The sequence below is a fragment of the Diuraphis noxia genome, unplaced genomic scaffold (assembly GCF_037042655.1).
Source record: "Diuraphis noxia isolate RWA-SAM2 unplaced genomic scaffold, SU_Dnox_SAM2 contig0009, whole genome shotgun sequence".
Lineage (NCBI taxonomy): Eukaryota > Metazoa > Arthropoda > Insecta > Hemiptera > Aphididae > Diuraphis > Diuraphis noxia.
This window is the reverse complement of record NW_028301719.1, coordinates 567,694-591,277: the sequence shown is the minus strand read 5'-3', so window position 1 is coordinate 591,277 and position 23,584 is coordinate 567,694. Positions and strand designations below refer to the sequence as shown.

The following is a 23,584-nucleotide window of genomic DNA, read 5'->3' as shown; positions in this document are numbered from 1 at the left end:
ATATTTCGCATATTATTAATTTATGAAATTCAAAATTCCCATCCTCTCTTGTCATATAATAGTATGTTCATTCGAAGAAAAATTTAATTAACTATTGAATAATTGGAAAACAAAAAACTACAATATTAGTTACAATGGATATAATAATATACGGTTAATATGAATTGACTAGAATACCGATTGATACAAAAAAAAAAAAAACATTTGTGTTTGTATTTTGCCTATACATAGGATACCGAAATGAGCGACAATATTTTATTCTTTTAGTGTGTTTTTTTTCGCTAGTTTTTTGAGTCAATAGATATAATGTTGTTACGTTAGGGGCGCGTTTTATAACAAACAAACGAGATGTGACATATATGTGCTGGTTGATTAATAATATCACAATAGCAACAACAACAATAATAATATGTATTTTCCTTTTAGACCTCGAACGGCGCAACAGACTCGACAAACAACAAACAACAGCACTCACAGCCCACTGCCGTTGCAGTGCAACCTAAGCCGGAACAAAAGCCCGTGGAATGCAACCTGTGTCATCGAAAGTTCAAAAACGTACCGGCTCTAAATGGACACATGAGGCTGCACGGTGGATACTTTAAAAAGGTCAGTGTAGTTTTATTCGTGCACACACTCGCCCACGTTTCTTTGACTATAATACAGTCGCCCTGTATGCACTGCGATATAAAATATATTATACTCTCCGAGCACTGCAAACGCCCAAACGCGGCGGTGTTTGATACGAAATTCAGTGCAAATATTATACGCATTTCATTCAAACGCACATCATCGTGTTATGAATTGAAAACGCAGTAAGAATATAATAACGAACGCTTTTGCAATTCGTATGATGCATGTTTGCAGACTCGCTGCAGTAGATAGCTAGGTATGCTGAAGTTTTTAAATATTCGTTCCATATAAAATTAAAACTATCGAGGTTTTAAAATAGTCGATACAATAATTATTAACATTAGAAACTGTCGACGTAATTAATTTTTCAACAATAACGCAACATAAACTATTGCTATTATTATTATTATTATTACGTCGTGTACAAAATTATTTAATTTGCGATTAAATGTGCGTGATAATAATTTCATAACATTATACACATAAAGCAGTAAACGAATTTCGTTTTTGTTTTAAATTTTTCATAAAACATTGCAACACGCGTAACTGTTTTTATTATACTACTGCAGCGGATAAAGTATACGAGTATAGGTACGTAGTAGAGTACCTATAATAGTAGGTTTGTTTAAGAAATTATAATTTAGAGTTTAAACAGTCGGGTGGAGTTTTTACATTTTTACATATTATATACAAAACGCTTTGTATGTACGGTGTATACCATCCGTGCTGTCAAAATGACATATACACTCTAATTTCCAGCAACATGAGTTTTTTTCCACTGCACTACCCAATCCCGGCAGTTAGATTTGACCCGTAATAAAGATTTTTCCCCTCCTCTCGCTTCCCCGGAAAATGTCTGCAGCCTTCTGGTTCACTAATTAACGCACGACCGAAATTTCGACCAATTATCTCTACCAGCTCGGTAATCCCAAAAGGTTTAATGAGACGTGAGTTCGATCAATGGGAAATGCCGAACGAGAGGAAAACACGGTGTTTGTAGCGAGGGGGGAGGGGTTGAAAATCGTGCGTACATCCAAATTGAATTTTTCATTTGCAAAGCTTCACACTTTCCTGGATTCAGTCGGAATCGTGGGCCGGGTGGGGAAGGAGTCAGACGCGCAGTTATCCGATGCTCAAAGAGATAGAGTAGGTATGACAAAGAGATCTATGATAACGTTTCTATAAAACATATTATCGTCGACTATGACTTCAAAAGGATTGTTTTTGTGCACACGTATACGAAAGTAGGTGTATAGGTATATACAATATACATAATAGGTATTATATATGTATATATCGTATGTGTGTGCGAGTGTGTGTGATGGGTGCACATGTATATAATATGCTTATATGTACCTATATGTACGATTGTAGCACTGCGTACCTAAACTATAAGTCCTCGAGAATATCGAAAGGGAACTTGTGTGATTGAGTAGGGATATGATTCGAATCATTATAACAACTTATACTAATTAGTAATAATAAGTATGGTTGAATATTATTTCGTAGTGATAGTATTACGCAAGTATTGAGTACACACAATTAATACCTACCTATACATATTATACGACTTTTATTATGTCATTTTATTGATATTTACCAGTCCTAAAGTAATGTTAAATCAGTATGTATATATTATACTCGCAGACTTCAAAATATAAAATCAGTTCAATAGCTGCGAATGAGGAACGAATTATAATTGAATGTAAAAATTGAAATGACGTTTCGTATCTTTATACTAATATTGGTTTGGTTTTTTTACATTTTAACTAAACGGGTTCAATAGAATTCCAAACAAAATTATGTGTACATAAAATATACATACTATATTGAAAAAACACATACAAAAAACTCAACGTTAAAACTACTATAATTTTAATTACTGATAAACGTTAGTCGGTTAAATTCTCTCTGTATTAATATTTTTAATTTGTCAAAATGTGAGTAATGTTTGAAATTTTTCCTATTTTTTACAAAAATGTGAACGAATATCTTCGTTAAACACAATATCTAGCTAAGTAGCTATACTAACATTGTGATTTAATCTGTTTGTTCCCCATATATGCGCGTACAATATATTTCGCACATTTTTATTTTACAAACAAATATACATGATAATCCATACATAATAAACTGATCAAATTATCAGTTGACTATACAGCAACTTTCTATACTTTAAACTTACATGAAATTACCCTCGAGGAACGTACTATTATTGAGTTTCCTTTGATACAGTCTAATAACTTCAACATTTGACTTTCAATAATTTTAACAATATTTGACACTTACACAAATGCATACGTATATATATATATATATATGTGTGTGTGTGTGTATATAAATATAAAATATGATATTTATGAAATTCTTTACATATATCAATAAATTAACAAAATTATTATATAATTTCTTGTAAGACATTTTGACATCTCAAATATTAACCTAACCAAATTTGATTGCACGTGTAATATAATGAGTATTAATAACACTACGGTATTATTCGGAAACCTCATAATTATGAACAAAGAAGTGACAACAAATATTAAAATCGGAAATATTAACCTATTAATAAATTTTAAATAATGAGCTCTTTATTGCTGAAAAACCCTTAGCATCTCTCTATTCCGTAAATGTTCACGAATGAATTTCGGACACAATACATGACAACTCGAAATCACAAAGCTTACACATACCAATACCGGCTATACGGGCTGTCTATATAGTCCGCATTACTCCATTTCGTTATAGTAAATCGAGTTCGTGTCCATTGGTGTATTACGGAAAAATCGAGAGACTATCATATTGTGTGTGCTATACACTTCACGTTAAATCAATTAACATCAAAAACTATAGTTATCGCAAACGACCCTTTTACGAGTCGGGCCATGTCTGTGCACATTTTTAATAAATAATACAATTTTTAATGATAGGTAATAGTAGTATATGGCTATTCAGATAGTACCTGCAATGCCTCCTTGTTACCTGCCCCAATACGCATCGCCCGATAAATATACATACATGTATCGTCGAGGAAACATAACACAGAGGTTTCCTGCAGAGACGTAACGAGTAACTGAAAACCAATTTGAATATTTTCCACGACGGCCGGAAATGTTTTACAAAGAAACGGATATTTACATTGAACACTCAATCAAACTTTCGTATTTACACTGACGTATACACGGCGAACAAATCACTTTGTGTTTACGAACGTCGTTTCTTAGGTTTTTGAAGGAAAATAACCTTTTTCTTCTTTGATCTCGTTTCAGACTATACTGCATTAAAAGCGGGAGTTTTCCATCCCTTTTTATTACTATTATTATATATATATTTTTTTTTTTTCACGACAATTATTCACCTCTAAGGCAGACGGTTTTATTTAATAAATTATGTCGTAGCTAAGGACTAAAAAGGAGATATTGCCGTCATATTACTTTTCGTTTTTTTTCTGCTTTTCATTAAATTAGAAAAATTCGTTCACAAAAAAAGTTACAAACTGCAATAAGAAAATAAATGTATGTTATATGTTTTAAATTAAATTACAAAATAAATTATGTTTACTATTTTAGAAACATTTTCATTTTTGAAAAAAAATTAAATAAATAGAGTGAGATTACTATCGTTTTTAATTTCGTAATGTGTACTGTGCCCCAAAGACGCCTAGGGTCATACTTTTCACAGAAATCTTTGTCTTTCATTCATGTATAGCGACTAAAAGATTTTTTTCCATCATCACCACTATATATTGTAATACATAATATCCACCACAAAAATGATTTTCATTTCTGAATAGTTATATTGTATGAATCAGAAGTAACACAGTAATATTATACAAAGTAATAAATGCTGAACATATCTGCGTCATAAATGTCACAAAAAATACAGTTTAACGGCTAATACTTTACCAGATTATATGATGAAAACAAAACTCGGTAGTTGAATGGTAGGTAATACATTTAAAAAAAAACACGAATAATTGAAATAAGATATTTCGAATATATCGTGGGCCATTTTTAATTAATTAAGAATAATATATTATTATAGTTTTTGGACCTTGACCTCGTCCATCATATAAAAACTCGACTTTGTCTTCAAGTCGTTTCCAAACGATTTATGTTGGTATAGCTATTAACCTTTTTACTAATTTAAAAATATTTTGTTTCTTATTAAGTAATTTACATTTAGTGTTTGTGGGAAATGTTAAAAATTTACGAGTTGGAAATTAAACCCAGATTGCCAAACTTTGTGATCAATAAGATTCGTATACGAATTATTCTGTATAGCAATGGAAGTGTACGACAAAATTACTGGAATTGTAAATATAGCGAGAGGGTAGGTCTGTGCCCCCGCCTTGATTGGAAACAGTAAAAAAAATACACTTTGTCGTAAACTTAATTTAAGAATAGCGATATTTAAATTTTCATCCGATATAGCCATTGTGAACAAAAAAATTAAAACTATAAAACATAAAAAAAATACTAGTTTAAGCTGTAAGAAAACGAATGACACGAATAAGTACAGACAAACGTAAATACTATAATAATTGTGTTCAATATTATGATTGAGTCGATATAAATAATGGATTGATTTCATCTCATATAATAATAATTAACAGTTTATATTGCAAACGTACCAATATTAATGAGATATCTAGATTTTAAATTTTATCGGCAGTTTTGTGAAATAATTGTCGATATCTTACCCGCCACCAGTCGAGTCTCAATCTTACTCCATTTGAAATGAGATACTTTTTTAATTTAATGTTATTAACGTTTAATATACTACTCCGAGTGCACAGTATACATTTTAACTTGGTGCCTGTCCAACGATATGATTTATTTTCATAAAACTTATGTACACATTTGGAATTAAAATCAAAACTTTTACGTGACACAAAACAGCTTAACTTTAGATTATTTACACCATCGTATGAATATTATGAGGGTTAAAGATACTTAATTCAACTTCAAAGGAACTAAAATATTATGGTGTGTTATAGTTTTACGAACGCCATACACTAAATTATACCAAAACATGTCATCGATCTTCGCGCATTACGTTAAAGTTTAAAAATTGAAATTTGCATTAGATGTTACACGATATGTTAATAGAAAGCTGACCTAAATAAATTATACTTCCGGACATAAAATATAAGTATAATGCATTATGCATGACTATCCGATTTTTAACAATACCATAATTTAAAATATGTATACATTTACAATGTAATAATACGCCAATAATAGTAGGTACGTATATAGTCTATATTATTTTTATGGCAGATAATTCGGATTTTATTACATTATTCCTATGGCACCGCGTCAGGGGATTGATAAAATATAAGGTATTATTTTTTTTCAATTATTGTCAGTCATTATTATCTTTGTGATAAAAAGTTCATTGGAAACCATATCAATATTCTATATATGTACCCTCTAAATCTGCATATTATGCCATTCTATCAAGTACGCCCCCACAAAACAAATCATTATTTAATCCCGACAGACCGCTATATTATAAAACCATATGCAGCGAGTGTTTGTGTGTATGTTCGGGATAGGTGGATGGGTGCATGGATGGATGGATGTGGGTGTGTACGAGTATTTGTATAGGAGTACATAGTTTAATATCTGCCAGCCTTTTACTCCCCTAATATTAATTACAGAAATGCCCCACACATCCCACCCGCTGCTGCCTTGTATCGGCAAGAAGTCCCAAAATGTTTTGCCATTACTTTGCCTTACTCCATCCCGGTCAACTGATTTATCATGTTGATTACTATAGGGGTTTAGCGGATGCAAAAACCGCAATGAACTATTTCGATCTCCAAAAAGGTGTCGGGTTGTGGGCAGGAGAGTCAGAGAAAAACTTCACTGGATTTTCCTAGGCTACACCGAAATTTCCATTATACACAAGAAAATAGACCCGCACAACTCAGCCATATGCTCGAACACGCCGCGATTAATATCGCGATTGTTATAATAAAATAAAAACATAAAACGTGCAAATGAGCAAACGCGCAAACCAATGACTCGAGTGTGTGTATTTACTATATATAGTAAAACTCTCGGTAAAAATCAAAGTAAAAAAAAATTTTAATAGGTAAAGATGTTGTAATATTTTATTTTAACGCATTTCCGTGGAAACTATTGTTCCTATGTTGAAGTGTTTAAGATTTTGAATTAGACAAAATATTACGTTCAGAACACGATAATACAAAAAGATGAAAAACAATGTGTACAACGCTCAATCGTCATAATATAAATTACGATACGATTAAGAACTATTTAAATATTTAATTTAGTATTTAAATTTGTAACAGTTATTATATTATATTATGATGTAGTTTAGTAATAATAAAGGTATAAAACAGTTGCACTACAATATTTTTTTTCATATTATTTAATCAGAATCATTTTTAAATTAATACATTTTAAACATTTATCGCAATCAAAAATTACTGAATTTGTACAAAACACTCATAAATTCATAATCCATATTGTTTTAAACGTTTTCGATACTGCTTATTTCAGATTAAATTCCTTGAATACTATGAATATTATTAAATTCCGCTACAAAAGATTATAGTCATGTTTTCAGAACATTTCTATTTCAAAATGATTTACATTTTCGACCATAATAGTAACACACGATGAAATGAATATTCAATATCTTTAACTATCTTATTGACCACCCGGCATTACTTGGATTATCATATTATTCTCTGAATAAAATACATTGTATCTATAAAGCCTATAGAGTATAAAATATAAATATAACATAGAAACACTGAATTTGTAAAATTTGAAAATCATGCATAGGTAAGTAATAAAATTCAACAATAAAATAGATTGAGCTTAACTATGTTATTTTCCAAAGTTCCGATATTCGGTCGGTTTAATTAAAGGGTTATGCATACAGTTAGGGACATGTCAAACTAGACATTATCATAAACCATATTCTTTAATATGACTATTTCGATATTAATTTTCGATTACGGTAAAATGTTTCTAATTATCATTACCGTAAATTAATTATATTATAATAACATTGTTTGCTGTTCAAAAACCATTTTTTTTTCACCTCAGGGGTTTCGAATTCTCTGATTGATGTTATTAAGCGTAAAAAATATCAAATTAAGTTTTGAAAAAATATGCATTGAAAATATCAACCATAAAAGCTGAATTGTATATTTTTTGACGTGCATTGGTTTTTTTTTCGTGTTTATTGTTCGGTCTTGCATTATCAAATACAACCAGATTTTTCCCTGCCCCTTCTTGAAAATGTTCAACTCTTTTTTTATATATATATATTTATACATATTATGTATATTTCCTCTCCCTTCCCCACTTATTCTTTGTTATAAACGATCAAAGAAAATCCTAGAACGTTTTTTGGAATTTTACTACATTTTGTAGCACGCCCACGAATGTAAATATAAATCACGGCTGATGGAATTCGTGTGGACACAATTTTCTTAAGCCAAAATGGATTTTTATTAATTTTGGAAATCGTTTCTAGGAAACTGATTCAAAAAAATGGGAAAAAAAAGAAGCATCGGGCCCACCCCTGCAGACTGCCAGCATGAGTGTCAGGGCTTTGATCGAAGAGAAAATCATACAAAAAAGGACCACGAAACCAAATTGTTCAACTCAAAACGGACTAACATATTCAAGTGAGAAAAAATATCTAAATATATATTGTGTTATTGTAGTGTAATATTATACATATAAATGAATCTTCCATGCGTTGGTGTATATCAATCTGCTTGTAAAATTATGTTAATAGATTTGAACTAAAATGATTAATTCGTCTATTGATTATACATATTATTATACATCTTATACATATCATATCATCGTCATGCACTGAAAATCATAATCAAATATTTAAATGCAAAATAATTCAGTTTTAATTTATTCGACAGAAATAGTCCTTAATTATGTGAAAAAAAAATTTTCAAAACTTTTAAAAATTTAATCAATTGGATTTTAATCAAACATTACAACTTTTTTTTACAAGTTTTGTGTGTGTCAAAAATTACATACCTATAGTTTATGGAAACATTTCCAATCACATTAATTATTTTTGGCGTTCATCTAAATTTCAAAACGTGATAACGTGCATTTTCCTATTAAGAGTCTGCTGATTCAATTGGCATTTGGCTTTAACTACTAGAGTTTTTTTCCACGTTTAAAACATACTATATAATTAAAAATAAAGTACAAGCATAGATTTTCATTAAAAAAAACATGAATATTAAACAAACAACAAATTTTTTTAAATTATTAATGATTTGGGCAGACGTATTTGAGAAAATAAGTTTAAAAGAATACTTACGGTTTTATTTTATTGTTCTATTTATTCCCGTTATAAATACTTAAAATGCTAAAACAACAGTAAACACTTAATTGTTAAACAAAAGCAACAACCTTAGGTACTTTGTACTTGTTCAGTTTTCAATATAAATGTCATTTAAATTTTCAGAAATTCTGAGTAGGTACCTAAGTCATTATTACTAAGGTAAATAGAAATTTCGAAAAAATCTGTTGTGTTTTATTAAACTTTTAAAACAATATGATTAATCGTTAGTCGTTATACGCGGTATACATTTATTCTGAATTTTTTAAACGGCGTGTTACTTAGCAATATAATATCATTGTAAGTATATTATAAAGATAATATATAAATAATAATAATTACGTAAAGTATTTTATTGTAATCGATTCGTCATCGATATCGTCATTGGCGGCTTTTATGTGACACACATCTACCCTTTTTTAATTCAAGTTTTTTTTTTAATCTACTGCCCTTGTAACTATTATTATGCACCAGTAGCTATGTACCTACAGCTTTTTTTTTTGGTCGGCCTGAAGATTTTTTTCAAATAAACAACTGAATAGATTGAAAAAAATGTTTAATACCGAAATAAAAGTTTGGAAAAGATTGAAAATAAATACTCAAATCGTAAATTGCCTCTCGATATTGACTTAAAATCTTAACATAGATGTTTTTATAAAAAAATAAAATAAATAATAAAGAAACAAGACAAACAAGACTACAATAATTAGATTATTTGAACCGATCTTAACATTTTTTTTTTTTAGATCGAATTGTTTTATTTTATTCGTATTGCAAACAAAATTATTAAAAATAATGATGTTTAAATCCAACATAAAAATGACTAGCGCTTGACTTATACAATCCATAAAAAATATATTAATGTCATTAAAACATGTACCTACTATTTGTCTACTCTGAAAGGTATAAATTCTAAATAAATACAATTAGCGTATTATTTATTGATCAATCCTATGGTTTAACTTTTGTAAAAAATATCAAAAAAAAATCGTTGCATAAATAAAATCACAACTATGTTTTGATTTGTTTTCTATCCGAATAATCGTGCATTTGATACATTTTATTATTTTTTTTCACAATAAAAATTATTAAAAATATTTTTATACGCCCAATGTTAGGTTCTAAGTAATAAAGTTGTTTACGATGATTTCTTCATTGCGCGTACTAAAATAAAAGTGAAGCACGCGTTGTGCGTGTTGACCATTTTCTAGCGTTCGCGACATTTTTAAACATTAAACGTTATATTTCCGATTGAATATCATCCGACGACACGTCATCTCCGTCCAACAACAATATTAACATTATTCGTCTAAGTTATTGCCTATACCTTGCCCCTCCTTCAAGTCGTATTTCGCCGTGTAGACATAACTAAATAATAACTATACCCGTCGGGAAGTAAATGTTTTGCTGTAATAATAATAATTATTATTATTATTATTATTGTTATTATTTCCGGGCTTTTGAGCGTCACTCGCGCGACTCAAGAATAATATTTACCAAGACGTGTAACGAACCATAATACAGTGCAGGCGAACTCGGATTTACTTTCGCACCGTATTAGTATCACTGCCGCGATGCGTGTGCGTTCGATCGCGGACGGTGTTTCGAATAAGCCGTTTGACCGAAAATCTGTTGGTTTTTCAGGCTTGAGCCGAGAGAAGGAAACGGTGGTACAACAAGTGGTGAGCAGAAGCACGGCGGTACACGCGGTGATGACCACCGGCGGTACGTCGTTCGCGGTGCCGGCGGTTCCGAACAGCGCCTCCGTGGTGGACACGACGGTGGGCTTGGCCGACTCCACGGCCGTAGTGTACACGGACGTGATACTCAAAAAGACCGGGGTGAAGAGGGCGTGCTCGGACCCGGGATACCAGTTCAGTCACAGGTGAGTGGGCGATGCGGGTGGGCCTGCAGCACGATCGGTATCCTGTTGTCGGCGACGAGTCCGGAAGACGCGATCGGTCGGTTGAAATAGTGACGCGCGAACAGAACGAGAAGTGAATGGGACGAACGCCGCCGACGGACAGACGTACGGAAAGATGGAAGGATAGGGGAGAGTTGGAGAAGGCGAAGTGAGAGAGAGAGAGAGAGAGAGAGACGAGAGATGGAAAAGGTGTGCGAAAGGGAGAGAGAGATGAGAATAAAATCCCATAAACTCTGTGGGATTTCGGAATTTGTATTTGTGGATGTTCTCTTAGATTGAATGCGTTTGTCCGCGTCTGGCGCGACGATCAAATTGGCAATGTCTGTGTGGCGGCCGATTGTCGGTTTAAAATACGGCGTTTCGGGATTTCTCTCGTCCCTGCGTTTCGGAGGCTTTCGACTTAACTATTTAAACCACCGATGCATACATCCTTTCATGCATAATTGACAAGGCCTTGTCTGACACTCCAATAAAAACTTGTACGTTTTCAATCGGAAACTTTAATTTTCTAAACTGCCATGCTTGAGAAAACGCCTTCCATGTACCCACTTTGAATGCATTTTATACCAAATAATTCGACGGCACACAAAAATAATCAACGAACGTTTACATATTATTTTTCAATTCAAAACGAAAAACGTAAATTACATTTGGATTGAATGTGAAACACAATGTAATTTCATAATGTACCTTTGCCGGCACGTTGATAACTTAAACAAAATTATGTACAACGGTGAAATATCCAATAATACATTAGTATACATCATCATTAATTAATACAGTGTCTACCCACAAACTTTACTCGAATAAATCATGCATATTTTTATGGAATACTTCCATTAAGTGTGTCACCAACACTTTACTTTAAAAACCTCGTGAAATACCAACGCGTCAAATATAGCGTAGGTACTATAACGTCAGAAGTAATAAAATATTAGTTTTTAAATTTATCATCATAAATTTCACTTCATCAGCGCAAAGTTTTACTTAATGACGAATAATGTTTGAAATAAAAATACGCTGTATAAAGTACAAGCTATAAAGTTGATATTCCAAGCAAAAACTCCGTCAAATAACGATCAACTTTCTCTGGGGGATTGAAATTAACTTGTTGGGTATTACTAAAAACAAAAATAAGTTCATCTCGTCACTACTATTCTACATTGTATTATATTCCTAAAAGACTCCAATAAATTGTCTATAAATATTTCAATAATTTCTGCACGGTTAGACTTTATTCAACATTGTTTCTTAAAATCGATCTAAACGCGATAAAAATATTCATATACCCAGAAATGTGAAATTTATGTACATCGCGTTAAATTCAACATTTTTTTGTTGATTTTTTGAGTACAATATTATTTATTTGATTACAATGAATTAAGGACAATGTTAACGCAGCACGTCGTTGGGATATTATATTGTTTTAAGCGTTAACAGGAAAACCATCTTAGACTATCCCCCCCCTCATACTACCCCCCCAAGGTCTAGAATTTTCAGTTTTTGTTATAAGTGGGTGTTAGTCAGCTGTTTGGCTCTTGACGAACTATTGAACATACCGACGACTAGGCTCCGAAATCTATATTTCAATGCGTCCCTTTGCCCGAACCGCTGTCAGCAACGTTATAGAAGTTAAAATTCAGACGTTTAGTGGGTCCAGTAGACCCACTTATGACGACCTGTACTGCAGCGTATTTATAATCTAGGGTATTGGTTTTCAACCTTTTTTGTAATCGCGACCCCCTTTTTTTTTTTACTACCAACCCCTTCAAAAAAAAAATATTGTTTTATTCATCAAAATTTGATTTAATTACTGTTAAAATATTTACATGGTATAATATTTTGATTAATTATTTACACTAAAAAATTGAATCAATTTATAATACAACATTATCTTAAAACAATACAAGCATAGGTATACAATAAATTTAAATATAAAAAAATACATACATACAATTTTAAAAATGTACAATTTAACTTGTTATCCACGTGTTAATGGGATACTTGAACTTGAACTTTATAAGCTATCGACAAGAATATAAGATTACGCTCCTCAACATGTTATCGTATAGGTATAGAAAAAAATAAACAGTTGACTTTATTTTTAAATAAAATGGAAAAATCGTTTCGTCTATAATTTTTTGCGACCCCCCAGGTTGAAAACCACTGATCTAGGGCACGCAGACATAAAAAATGCGCAACAACCGCTTCACAGGCGGAGATTCGATTAAGTTAGGTCCTATATAAGTCTCTCGACCAGCGTCATCATCGTCATCGTCATATTATACCACACGGCGAGTGTGGGCGCGCTACTCGACTCAACAACAGTCGTCATAGACATATATATATATTAATCTACGACCCGTAATGGGTTTTCGTTGCAGCAGCACCAGCCCGCAAATAGATATTAATTACTCCGGTTCCCCGTACACACTGAATCACGGAAACGGTGGAGGCGGTGGAGGCGGCGAAAAGGAAACCGATAACCAGGGCTATTATTCGCCGGGACTCAACGACGATATATTTCCCAACGTACAAGCCGAAACGATGCTCTTGCAGGCCGTCGACTCGGTGCAGTTGGCAAACACGATGCAGGTAAAACGGGCCAGCCACCGTATAGGCCAATAATATTATAATATTGAATTATTATATCAGTCGCATTATATTATATTATAGTCCGCGGTATAGTCGCAGTGGCGCCTAATAAGGTTAGGGTATATACTTGCAGTAGTGTTTACAAAACTCGAAATTAATCAAAAAATTCGAACCGGGCGTCGGCTTAATAATAAATTAATAACTGAGGTCATCGAACAGTTTTAACAAATTTCCATGTCCGTTTGTTTCCGTTTTTCCCGATTATTTTAAAAAGTACTGAGAATTTTCGATTTCCACCTGCCAAAAGTACCGTGATTGGATCCATCCAATTCGTTTCCGAAAACCTCCATCGAACTTTATGATGACCGGAACATTTTTTCAAATGAAAATACCGAAAAGACGAGTTGCATAAATGTTTTCAAATACCTGCACCCGCCTAAACGTCTGAAATTATTTTATTGGACAACATAATAAATAAAATTGTAATAGATTTTCGAAATCCTCGAAAAATCCTGCGTACACCACTTGTGTATCACCACAGCAGTTATCGATTTCAGCGTAGGCCACGATTTTCCGGGCAAGTAAATCAATAATTGTTACACGAAAACACGACCATCGCCACGAACGAATCACGTGAATTTTGAAAAAACCTATCCATACGCATAATTTTTCGGTCCGGATTTCTATTGATTTTTAATCGTTTATTGCAGCAAGCGAATAATTTTCAGGCACAGTCGTGTTTCAAATCGATCAATATTTCATTCCAAAAATTATAAATGTGATTCTCACAAAATAAATTATGACCGTTCGTAGCAATCGACCATACAGTAACCGTATTACTACTGACTATACTGCAGCTGTGAATGTGTTCACGTTTTCACGGTGTTATCTAGAGAGAGAAAATGACACTCGTTTGATTCAATTTTTTTTTTTTGTGGACATTTTATTCGACTGCGTAGTAAAAACGATAGAAGCTTATACATTTTTAAGCGTATAGATTAATCTGGAAGGGGCCAATCGCTGTCGATTAATCAAAATATTCCGGAAACGCCGTCTGCATTAATCATCAGAACAACGACGAGCTTTTATCAGTACACAAAACCCCTTCTAAAATGTGCTTTTCCAAAGATTGGGTCCAATGGACTGGGAGTAGGCCAGCAGAATTTAGGGGTAGCATTATTGTTATTCAACCGGTGACGTTAATCGGTCTTTGCCCTTCGCTTCAGAACACGCAGACAACAAACCATAAACTGATCATACTTTACAAAAATATGAACGTGTGAAACACCTATCTATAAACAGGTCACATTCTACTTGATCTTGAATGAATGTTGCGCAATATATCATGTAATGTATACTTTTTCCTCTTTTAAATTCGGTTTTTACGCAGCCTCGTTGAAAAATAATAATTACGTGATTGTGTACTATAATAAACGATTAAATATAGTAATCATCGACTATATTTGTATTTGTTGATTACATTATATTATACTGAAAAGCTACGGTTGTGCCAATATTAATAATTAAAGATAGGCATCCATAACTTGTTCAAACATCGTAGTACGTGGTCATAATTCCAGTTATTGTTATCAATGCCAATCAATATTTAAATATATACATTTATAAATTATTCAAAATCAATTGAATCTATACATTAGTTAAAATCTACATTATCTGCAAACAAACAATTTCGCAAAAATAATCCTTTGAAGTTTGGACGAATTCGCTGTAGGTCGATAAAGTTTTAGTGCTGCGGCGGATTCCCCTTTCGTCTGCGCTCGTTAGTAATAAAAAACGAGATTTCTCCCGCTCTTGAACCGTGTGTACTCCGGTACGTAAATTGTAAAACTTTATATGACTATATACACAGATAAGTATAAAACGAACTTTGTGTTTGATGGTCGATTCTATTGGGCCAAAGGCTATAGTAAACTACTGAGTTGCAATTGCACGCATAAATTTACTCAGTGCATTAAATATACACGGAGAATCCATTTATATTCGTGTCCTTTATCTATATGGTGCTATAGTATATGTATTTATTTGTGTTTATTATTTGTTTTTGATTCAAATTCGGTATGAGTATTGACGGAAAATGGTCAATAGCACACTTTAAATAAACTATTGTGACCAACGCCGACGTACAGAAATAATAATATACTCAATACTGATATGATTGAAACGAAAATATTCTCAACCATATGCATAATATTATTATGAAAACATATTTCATCAAATACCTTCAAAATCCATTACGCTTTAATGTTTTACATAAATTAAACTATCGTCGATTTAAAATTGATTTTGAAATGTTTTTATTTTTATTATTATTAGGCTACGGACATGCAAGACATGTCGTGCTTAGATGATTACGATGGTATGACCGATCTTCAAAACAACGAAGATTTCCAAGCCGTGTTGAATTCTCCACTATCGGCCAGCTTGGCTGACCTAGCGTACAGTTCTGGACAAACCATGTTTACGGATTTGGGTAGATCGCCTCTTCCGTCCCCAAGTTTTACCTATCCTACTCCACCAGCTAGTCAAGAAGGTCAATCCCCTTCGCTAAATTTTCATTCGGTTATGTCAAACGGTCACCTTGGGGACTTTTTTTATTCGTCTGACATGTCAAGTTCAGAAGCCGTTGAAGCGGCACTAAGCGAAGTGTTGCCAAATTTCGAGTCTTCTACAGATTCACCTTTATCAGCCAACACACCAGTATCATCGCCGATGTCAATACATAATTCATCAGCTGCACAGTCGCCATTACCTAACCACCATCAACACACGCTACAGGTTTACATATGAAAATAATATTTATGAATAAAACTTAACACTAATAATATTGAATACGATTTAGGTAATGATGCCAAACTCGGAAGACCCACTGTTATCCAGCAACCCTAAAGAATTTAGGAAGAAATTCGACTATCAAACATGTCGCTTGTACGGGGTCAATGGAACTATGGCACAAGTAATCGACGGCAGTCAGTTTTTAATCGACAAAAATGGAGATTTAAAATTAGTTCAAGCCAGTTACCAAAATCCTGGAACAATGTTCGTCCAAACAGAAGCCCAGCTGATTGATAAACATATACCAGTTATCAAACAACAAAAACCAGACAATAACCAAAACTTTGAAGATATAGATGACATTTTCCTTAATCCGTCAAGGTAAAATTTGACTTTTTTTTTCACGTAAAGTTTTTTGTACAAAACTTATATAAACTCTTGTTACTGCATATTTTTAGTATCCCGCCAAATAATGCACATCGATTAAACAGAAAACGCTGTTTTGGAGAAACTACTACATACAAACCGTTCCGATCCAGATTACGTAGTCATAGACTTGGGATGTTAAATGAACCAACCTTGCAATTTACTCCGAAACCCATGTTGAGTCCTTCTAGAAATGGAAGAGGTCTTTATTGGCAAGCAATGACTTCGTGGCCAAGCTCTTCGACTGTCAAAGGCAATTAATTTTATTTATTTCTAAATTCAGAAGGGGTTGTTTGAATTGAAACCGTTTCCGACCAAAATATTTGTTTGCATTATATCAAGTTTTATAATAATTACTAAATGTTACATTGAGCTTATAAATAATTTCAAAAGGATTTATTTATTTTAATTTTCAAAGTTTGAATCATAAAATTTTTACCGTACACAAATATTTAAAGCCAATTTTAATTATTAACATTATTTATTTATTTTTTTATATTCCAGAGGTTATTGTTGAAGACTGCGTGGGACTAGATTCACCACCAGAGTGTGATGTACTGCCGCACATTAATCTCGGTCCAAATTTCCAAGCTTTGATACCACCAGTAAGCAAAACCAGACCAGCTAGAGAGCCGTCTAATGATTATTTATTATGGGACCCTTGTATCACAAGTTCAGTTTCTGATCGAGAAGGTGAATATGACTAACGGTTAAATTAATTCGTATAAGAGCGTTTTGTATTAATCATAAAATGTTCCTAGTTGAAATGTACATGGATTTTGCGTGCTGTGCTGCAGTACCAGGTGGTGGAAGAAACAAAGAATATGCTTTACATTTGCTACATCTTTGCAAAGGAAACGTTCAAGTACGTTTTAATCATTTTTTTTTTTTTTTTTTAATAAACATTTATTAACAAATTTTTTGGTTGTCAGGAAGCAATGTTAAAGTTGATGCAACCAACGCCGTATCTCCCACAAGGACATCCTTTGATGAAATTTGAATACACGGAATCTGATCACTGGACACCAAATGAAGTATCTATGTTTCACAAAGCTATATTCAAATATGACAAAGATTTTGCATTTATATCCAAAGAGGTAAATTAACCTAACCAAATTATTTTTAATTAAAGACCTAAAACTCATACGAGCTTTTTTTTTTTTAGTTGGGTACAAAGACTATGAAACAATGCATACAGTTTTATTATCTGTGGAAAAAAGTTTGCCCAGAAGATTATAAACAGTTTCAATTCCAAAGACGAAAGTCGAGGAATGAAGATTCAATGATCAATCCGAAATTAGACATTCCTGTAAGTACATTATGTGTGTCCATGTTACATAATAGTATCCCTATTGCCATCTTTATTCCCATCTTAATAAAAAAAAACACTCACGTTCTTGTGTTAAATTTTTTTCGTTTTTTTTTTTTTTTTATTTATTTTTCCCTCTCTAGGCTAACGACCTTATGGTCACCACCAGTTCGGAGGACCAACAAACTTTCGTTTGCGAATTCTCAGACTGTTTGTCGGTGAGTTGGATCCTTTCTCCCTCCTCATTCGTATTCCTGTGAAATGTTAACGTACAATAAATAATAAAAACCTATTCATTGTAATCATTTTCAGACATTCAGTAACAAAATAGGATTAGCAGCTCATATGAGACTACACAATAACGGAACACCAGATCGAAGGCAAACCCTAACGCCAACACAAAATGATCCGAATTATGAAGAATTCCCTTGCAAGATCTGTGGAAAGTACGTGATTTCAACCGCCATTTGTTTGATTTGTGGTGCATCGACTACCTGCGGATAATTAATAACAATACGGTTATGTTTTTGTTTTAGGATATTTACCAAAGTGAAGAGTCGAAGTGCCCATATGAAATCGCACCGACCTCCAGACGCGGAACCAAAGAAACCAAAGTTGGACCAAAATGTCGACTACGGCCAAATGATGCAACTCAAGACGGTCGCAACGCCAATTCAGTTACATAGACAATGCTAATAAGTGAACACTCGAGGCCACATTCAAAATGAAGCTCAATTTTAAACGGAGCTCGTACAATCAATTTCGGGGTTGTTAGGTACTTTAAAAAAAAAATGTCCAAGCAATATGCATATAATTAATATAATATAAAAATAATAATAATAATGTATACACTCGTGCAAACATACGACCGTATGTGGGTGTGTGGTGTATGTGTGTGTGCGTGCGTGCGTGCGTATCACTAAAAATACTTTTACGCAATAGTTCTTCCTCGATGAAGTCTATAGCATTTAAATAAGCAATAATCATCATGTCTTGGACAATAATAAAAATTAATAAATTGTGCCAATCAAATTCACGCTAGAATCGAAATGCTCAGTACGAAACTTAACAACTTTCTTTAGTCTCTAAGCTTTTGAAAACCAAAAACCAAAGTTCGTCAATTAACACATTATGTGATCAAAATAGTTTCAAATGTATGTGTATGTGTGTGTGAGTGTGTGTATATAAAATATAGTGTACATTTCTAACCAGTAAAGCATATATACGTAATACGATTTTAAAACACTCTTTTGAAACGCGAATTTGGTACCTACTTGAAAAAAAAAATTAAATTATAAACTCATCATGTTATTAATATAAAATAATTATAGTGCCAAATAAGAATATTTTCCCCTTTGTATTTTTATATCCTGTTATTATAATTTTGTGAATATTAAAAACAAAAAATGAATAAAAAAAATATATATATATATAAAGAAAAACATTATCAAGTCGATGCTCAAATTCTTTGACTTACATTTTACATTTTGTAAACTAATATTATTTTAGTTCCAGTCTTCCCTTCCAAAATAAAAATCCAAACTTCAAATGGTAGTGAATAAGCTATATTATTGCTGTTAAATATTTATCTTAAGTGAATATAAATTAATACACACACATATATATATATATGTTTAATATTTATTACCTTACGATTAAAATCAATGATTTAAAATTATATCGAAGATGCCGTTGATTCGCAAAAGTGTTAATACAGGCGCTAGTCTTCATGCATGTTTTTGAAACGTTAGATAAAATATATAAATACGCATCGCTTTTATATTATATATAATTCGTATCAAAATGTATATTTGAGATGTTAGTGATTAGGTAGTGGTATAGTATAAAAAGGTTTACTCTGCGCCTTTTTATTGCGCTACTTGAGGGTTTTTTTTAATGTTATTTGTTGCCAGTATTGATTTTTGTTATGTTTATTTACTTTGAAGGGAGCAATTTTACATCACTCCCTCTACCCCTCCCCCCCCCCAAAAAAAATGCCCTTTTTTTTCATCCGGTCCCAAGCGTTGCCGGTACATTCCATCATTTCCCCCACGTTCGAATTTTCCGGCTAAACATTGTGCGCCCACCAAAGGGTAATGATAATAATTAAAGGAAATAACGCTAAAAGAAATTGTTATAGTTATTTTAGATAAGAGTTATACGAGATTTAAAATTAAAATTATGTTTAATGAATATAATTATCTTAAATTATTTAATAGAAAAAAAAATATTTAAAATATTTTAGTACATTCTTAATATATTATTATGGTAAATTTTTAGTATAGTTCTAAGTTATTATTATGTGTTTAGAATGTTCGTTGTTGTTTTGGGCTCGAAAGTTAAGGAAAAAGTTATTGTATTTTTTTTTTCGTTTTTAGTTAATTTACTGGCTAACTAATTGTACATCAGTACCTACATCTATACAATAAGTATATATTATGTAACTAAATATATATGTTTGTAAAAAAAAATAGTTATTTTTCGTTTCATTTAAACTATTTCTATTAAATGTATTATTTTATCGGTATTTTATCGAATCATTGTATACAATCAACAGTGTATAATTTATTGTACTATTTATTTAATTTAATTGTTGTGGTCTTTCAAAGAGGAAACGAATAAATAAATATTAATTAATGGTTATTAACTGCGATATTGTATTATGTTTGTATTTACGTTTGGCGCCTATTTTGCTCCTGCGAACATTCCTGTCAGAATTGTTGTCATACAGAGACGAGTTATGGTCCAATGCCTCGTTGGAGCAAAACATTTTTGCCACTTACTCCCCCGACCCCCACTTCCTCTTAACCAGACAAAATTATTTTAGTTGTATAACAACTTAATCATGTATCCATAAATACACCGATAAAAACAATTTTTACAAATAAAAAATTATTGACGAAAAATACAAAGTTAACATTGAGATGAACAAATATAAATTTTTTTTAAAATTTTTCTCAGGTAAATATAAAAACAAGCCATTGTAATATTTTATTTTTCAGATAGGTGGTTATTAAATCATTTGCCGCCTGAAGAGAATCCTCTTTTTACACTCGGGTAAATATGTTAATATAATACCAACAAATATGTTAACTTACACTTCACATAATATCCTCAAACTATCCTCGAAGATGGTGTCATTCCGTTGTATTCTTATTTTCGTGATTTCTATATTTGATTAATAAATTATTTGAACTTTTTTCGTTACAGTGTTAGGCCCGACATTTGCATCTAAAATAAAAATCATGGGAAATCGATTCGGTGGAACTTCAGAAAAAGCCGTCCAAAGAAATCACCACACTACGTTTAAAACATAACAATATAATCGTATAATGCAGCGTTTCTCAACCTGTGGTACGCGTACCACTAGTGGTACACGGAAGAATTATTGATGGTACGTGAAGCAAATCCTTCTTTATAAAAAAAGTTATGACTCATAACTTCAGAAAAAGCCGTCCAAAGAAATCACCACACTGTTTAAAACATAACAATATAATCGTATAATGCAGCGTTTCTCAACCTGTGGTACGCGTACCACTAGTGGTACACGGAAGAATTATTGATGGTACGTGAAGCAAATCCTCCTTTATAAAAAAAGTTATGACTCATAACATAGTGGTTAAAAAAAATAAATAATTACATGCCTACCTACTGTAAAACCATCTGATTAATATGTATTTTAAATGACTAAAAAAAAAAATAGCATATTTGATCAAGAAGATCATGGAAGTTGTCAAACTGTGTAGATGGTACTCGAATATAAAAAGGTTGAAAACCACAGTGGTATAATAATACGTAGAAGTAGAAAAATGATCATATTGAGACGAAAACTCGCGATAAAACACGCTTTTCACACTCGACGAGTTAATTTTGCAATAGCGCTTTGGAATTTATTGATGACACCTTTGTGTATGGAAAAAAAAATCATTTATATTACTGAACAATCGAAGACAATCGAAAATTGCTCTTGCCTCTATATATATGAATTATGGATATAGCTGAAAGAGAGCCAAAATAAAAATGTAATAATTTATGAAAAATCGTCATTTTATAAACACTTGGTGAAAATTTCAAGTATACTTATATGGTTAGTTATTCGGGGTTTGAGTCACCCATAAAAAAAATCTTTTAAGTTTTAAATATTTTTGCCACATTATGTATTTAATATTAGGCACATCATAACATTATAATTTGTGCCTATTACGTGTTGTATGTATATTATATTATGTACACTTTGTACGGTCACTTGGAAAAAATCGCGTAAAGTTTGTCAACGTTTATCATTAAAAAAATATCCACTAGAAAGTCAAATTAAGTTATTATGAGTGTTTGAAATTTAAATTTTTACAGCATTGGATTTTCACTAGATTTCTCATTTAGCGATTTTCTTATTTTGGAGTAGCTCTAAAAAAAATGACCGCAGATACTTTAAATTTTCACTGAGCATTTATATAGGCTTTTTCTATACGTCATAAGATTTTCAAATTATTTTGATAAGTTTTGAGCTGTTTACTGACATTTTAATTTTCCAACTTTTTTAATTTTTTTTTTCTATTAATGTCAATAAAATGTTATTGGTTGGGTCAAAATTTGATATAAGGCTTCCAACATATTATTTCAATAGCAGTTGTAAAATATTAAAGATACATAGGAACTTTTTTTTTTTTCATAAGCATTTAAAGTTCAAATTTTGACTAAATACATAAAAATTACGGCAATGTTCAAATTATCTTAGATAGAAATTCATTAAAAATTTTCTTTTTAAATCTAAGATTTAACATTTTATTACAAGGCTTCTAACATATTTTTACAATACGAAATCCACTTTCCCCCTTTTTTTATGAACATTTAAGAAATGTTTTTTTGAGATTTAAGATAAAAAAAATAGTTGCTTTTGGTTACAGCATACAAATTATCGTAATATATAATAGTAATAGTACAAAGATAAGTCATTGTATTTTATTCGCTAATTGCAGAAACAAATTGTTATAGTTCCCGGACTTAGGATTAATAAAAAAAAAAATAGTAATAATGTTATTGTATATAAGACGTATAAGACGTTTTTACCATTTATAATCATTGCTTTTGCATATAAACAAAAACAAATTTTTGTCCGGGCAACACTGATTATTATTAAAATAAATAAATAACTATACGAATAAACTATTATTTCTTTCAATAGAAATCTGAAATATTGATCATTTGAATATATCCATTGCCTGTCAATAAAAGCGTTCTAAAAATGTCGAAAAGGTTTTTATTTGCAGGCCTTACGTTTGGCGCTATATGTGCTATATTGGCGTATTATATCATCATTACATTATTAGCTAGCGGAAGCAATTGTTAATTAATAATAATCACGTTCAAATTGTACAGGTAATCAAAATATTTATTTATTTGTGTCATATTTATTTTAATTTGTACAGTCTGTATAAATGGACACATAATTGGGTTTGGTTGACTAGATTATAGCTAAAAAATATAACGTTTAATGCAGTAGGTACCTATATGAGATTACTTATTTTATAGAACTAAATATTAATAGT

At 31.7% G+C, this 23,584-nt stretch overlaps 1 protein-coding gene across 3 annotated transcripts in view; it reads left to right on the top strand.

The window, feature by feature from the left end:
- Nucleotides 1–20,691, top strand: part of LOC149054191 (uncharacterized) — a 282,722-nt gene extending 262,031 nt beyond the window's left edge. The window contains exons 9-22 of one of the 3 annotated variants that reach the window (XM_089230532.1): nt 427–606; nt 8,152–8,305; nt 10,636–10,876; nt 13,303–13,510; nt 15,845–16,306; nt 16,371–16,684; nt 16,762–16,982; nt 17,234–17,422; nt 17,491–17,594; nt 17,662–17,826; nt 17,895–18,038; nt 18,182–18,256; nt 18,351–18,484; nt 18,575–20,691. In XM_089230532.1, coding sequence (XP_089086658.1) covers nt 427–606; nt 8,152–8,305; nt 10,636–10,876; nt 13,303–13,510; nt 15,845–16,306; nt 16,371–16,684; nt 16,762–16,982; nt 17,234–17,422; nt 17,491–17,594; nt 17,662–17,826; nt 17,895–18,038; nt 18,182–18,256; nt 18,351–18,484; nt 18,575–18,734 — 2,751 coding nt within the window. In that variant the 3' untranslated portion in view covers nt 18,735–20,691. Of the gene's footprint in view, nt 1–426; nt 607–8,151; nt 8,306–10,635; nt 10,877–13,299; nt 13,511–15,844; nt 16,307–16,370; nt 16,685–16,761; nt 16,983–17,233; nt 17,423–17,490; nt 17,595–17,661; nt 17,827–17,894; nt 18,039–18,181; nt 18,257–18,350; nt 18,485–18,574 lie in introns of all 3 variants that reach the window. The other 2 variants (XM_089230531.1, XM_089230533.1) reach the window with 2 other exon arrangements.
- The last annotated feature ends 2,893 nt before the right edge of the window (nt 20,692–23,584 follow it).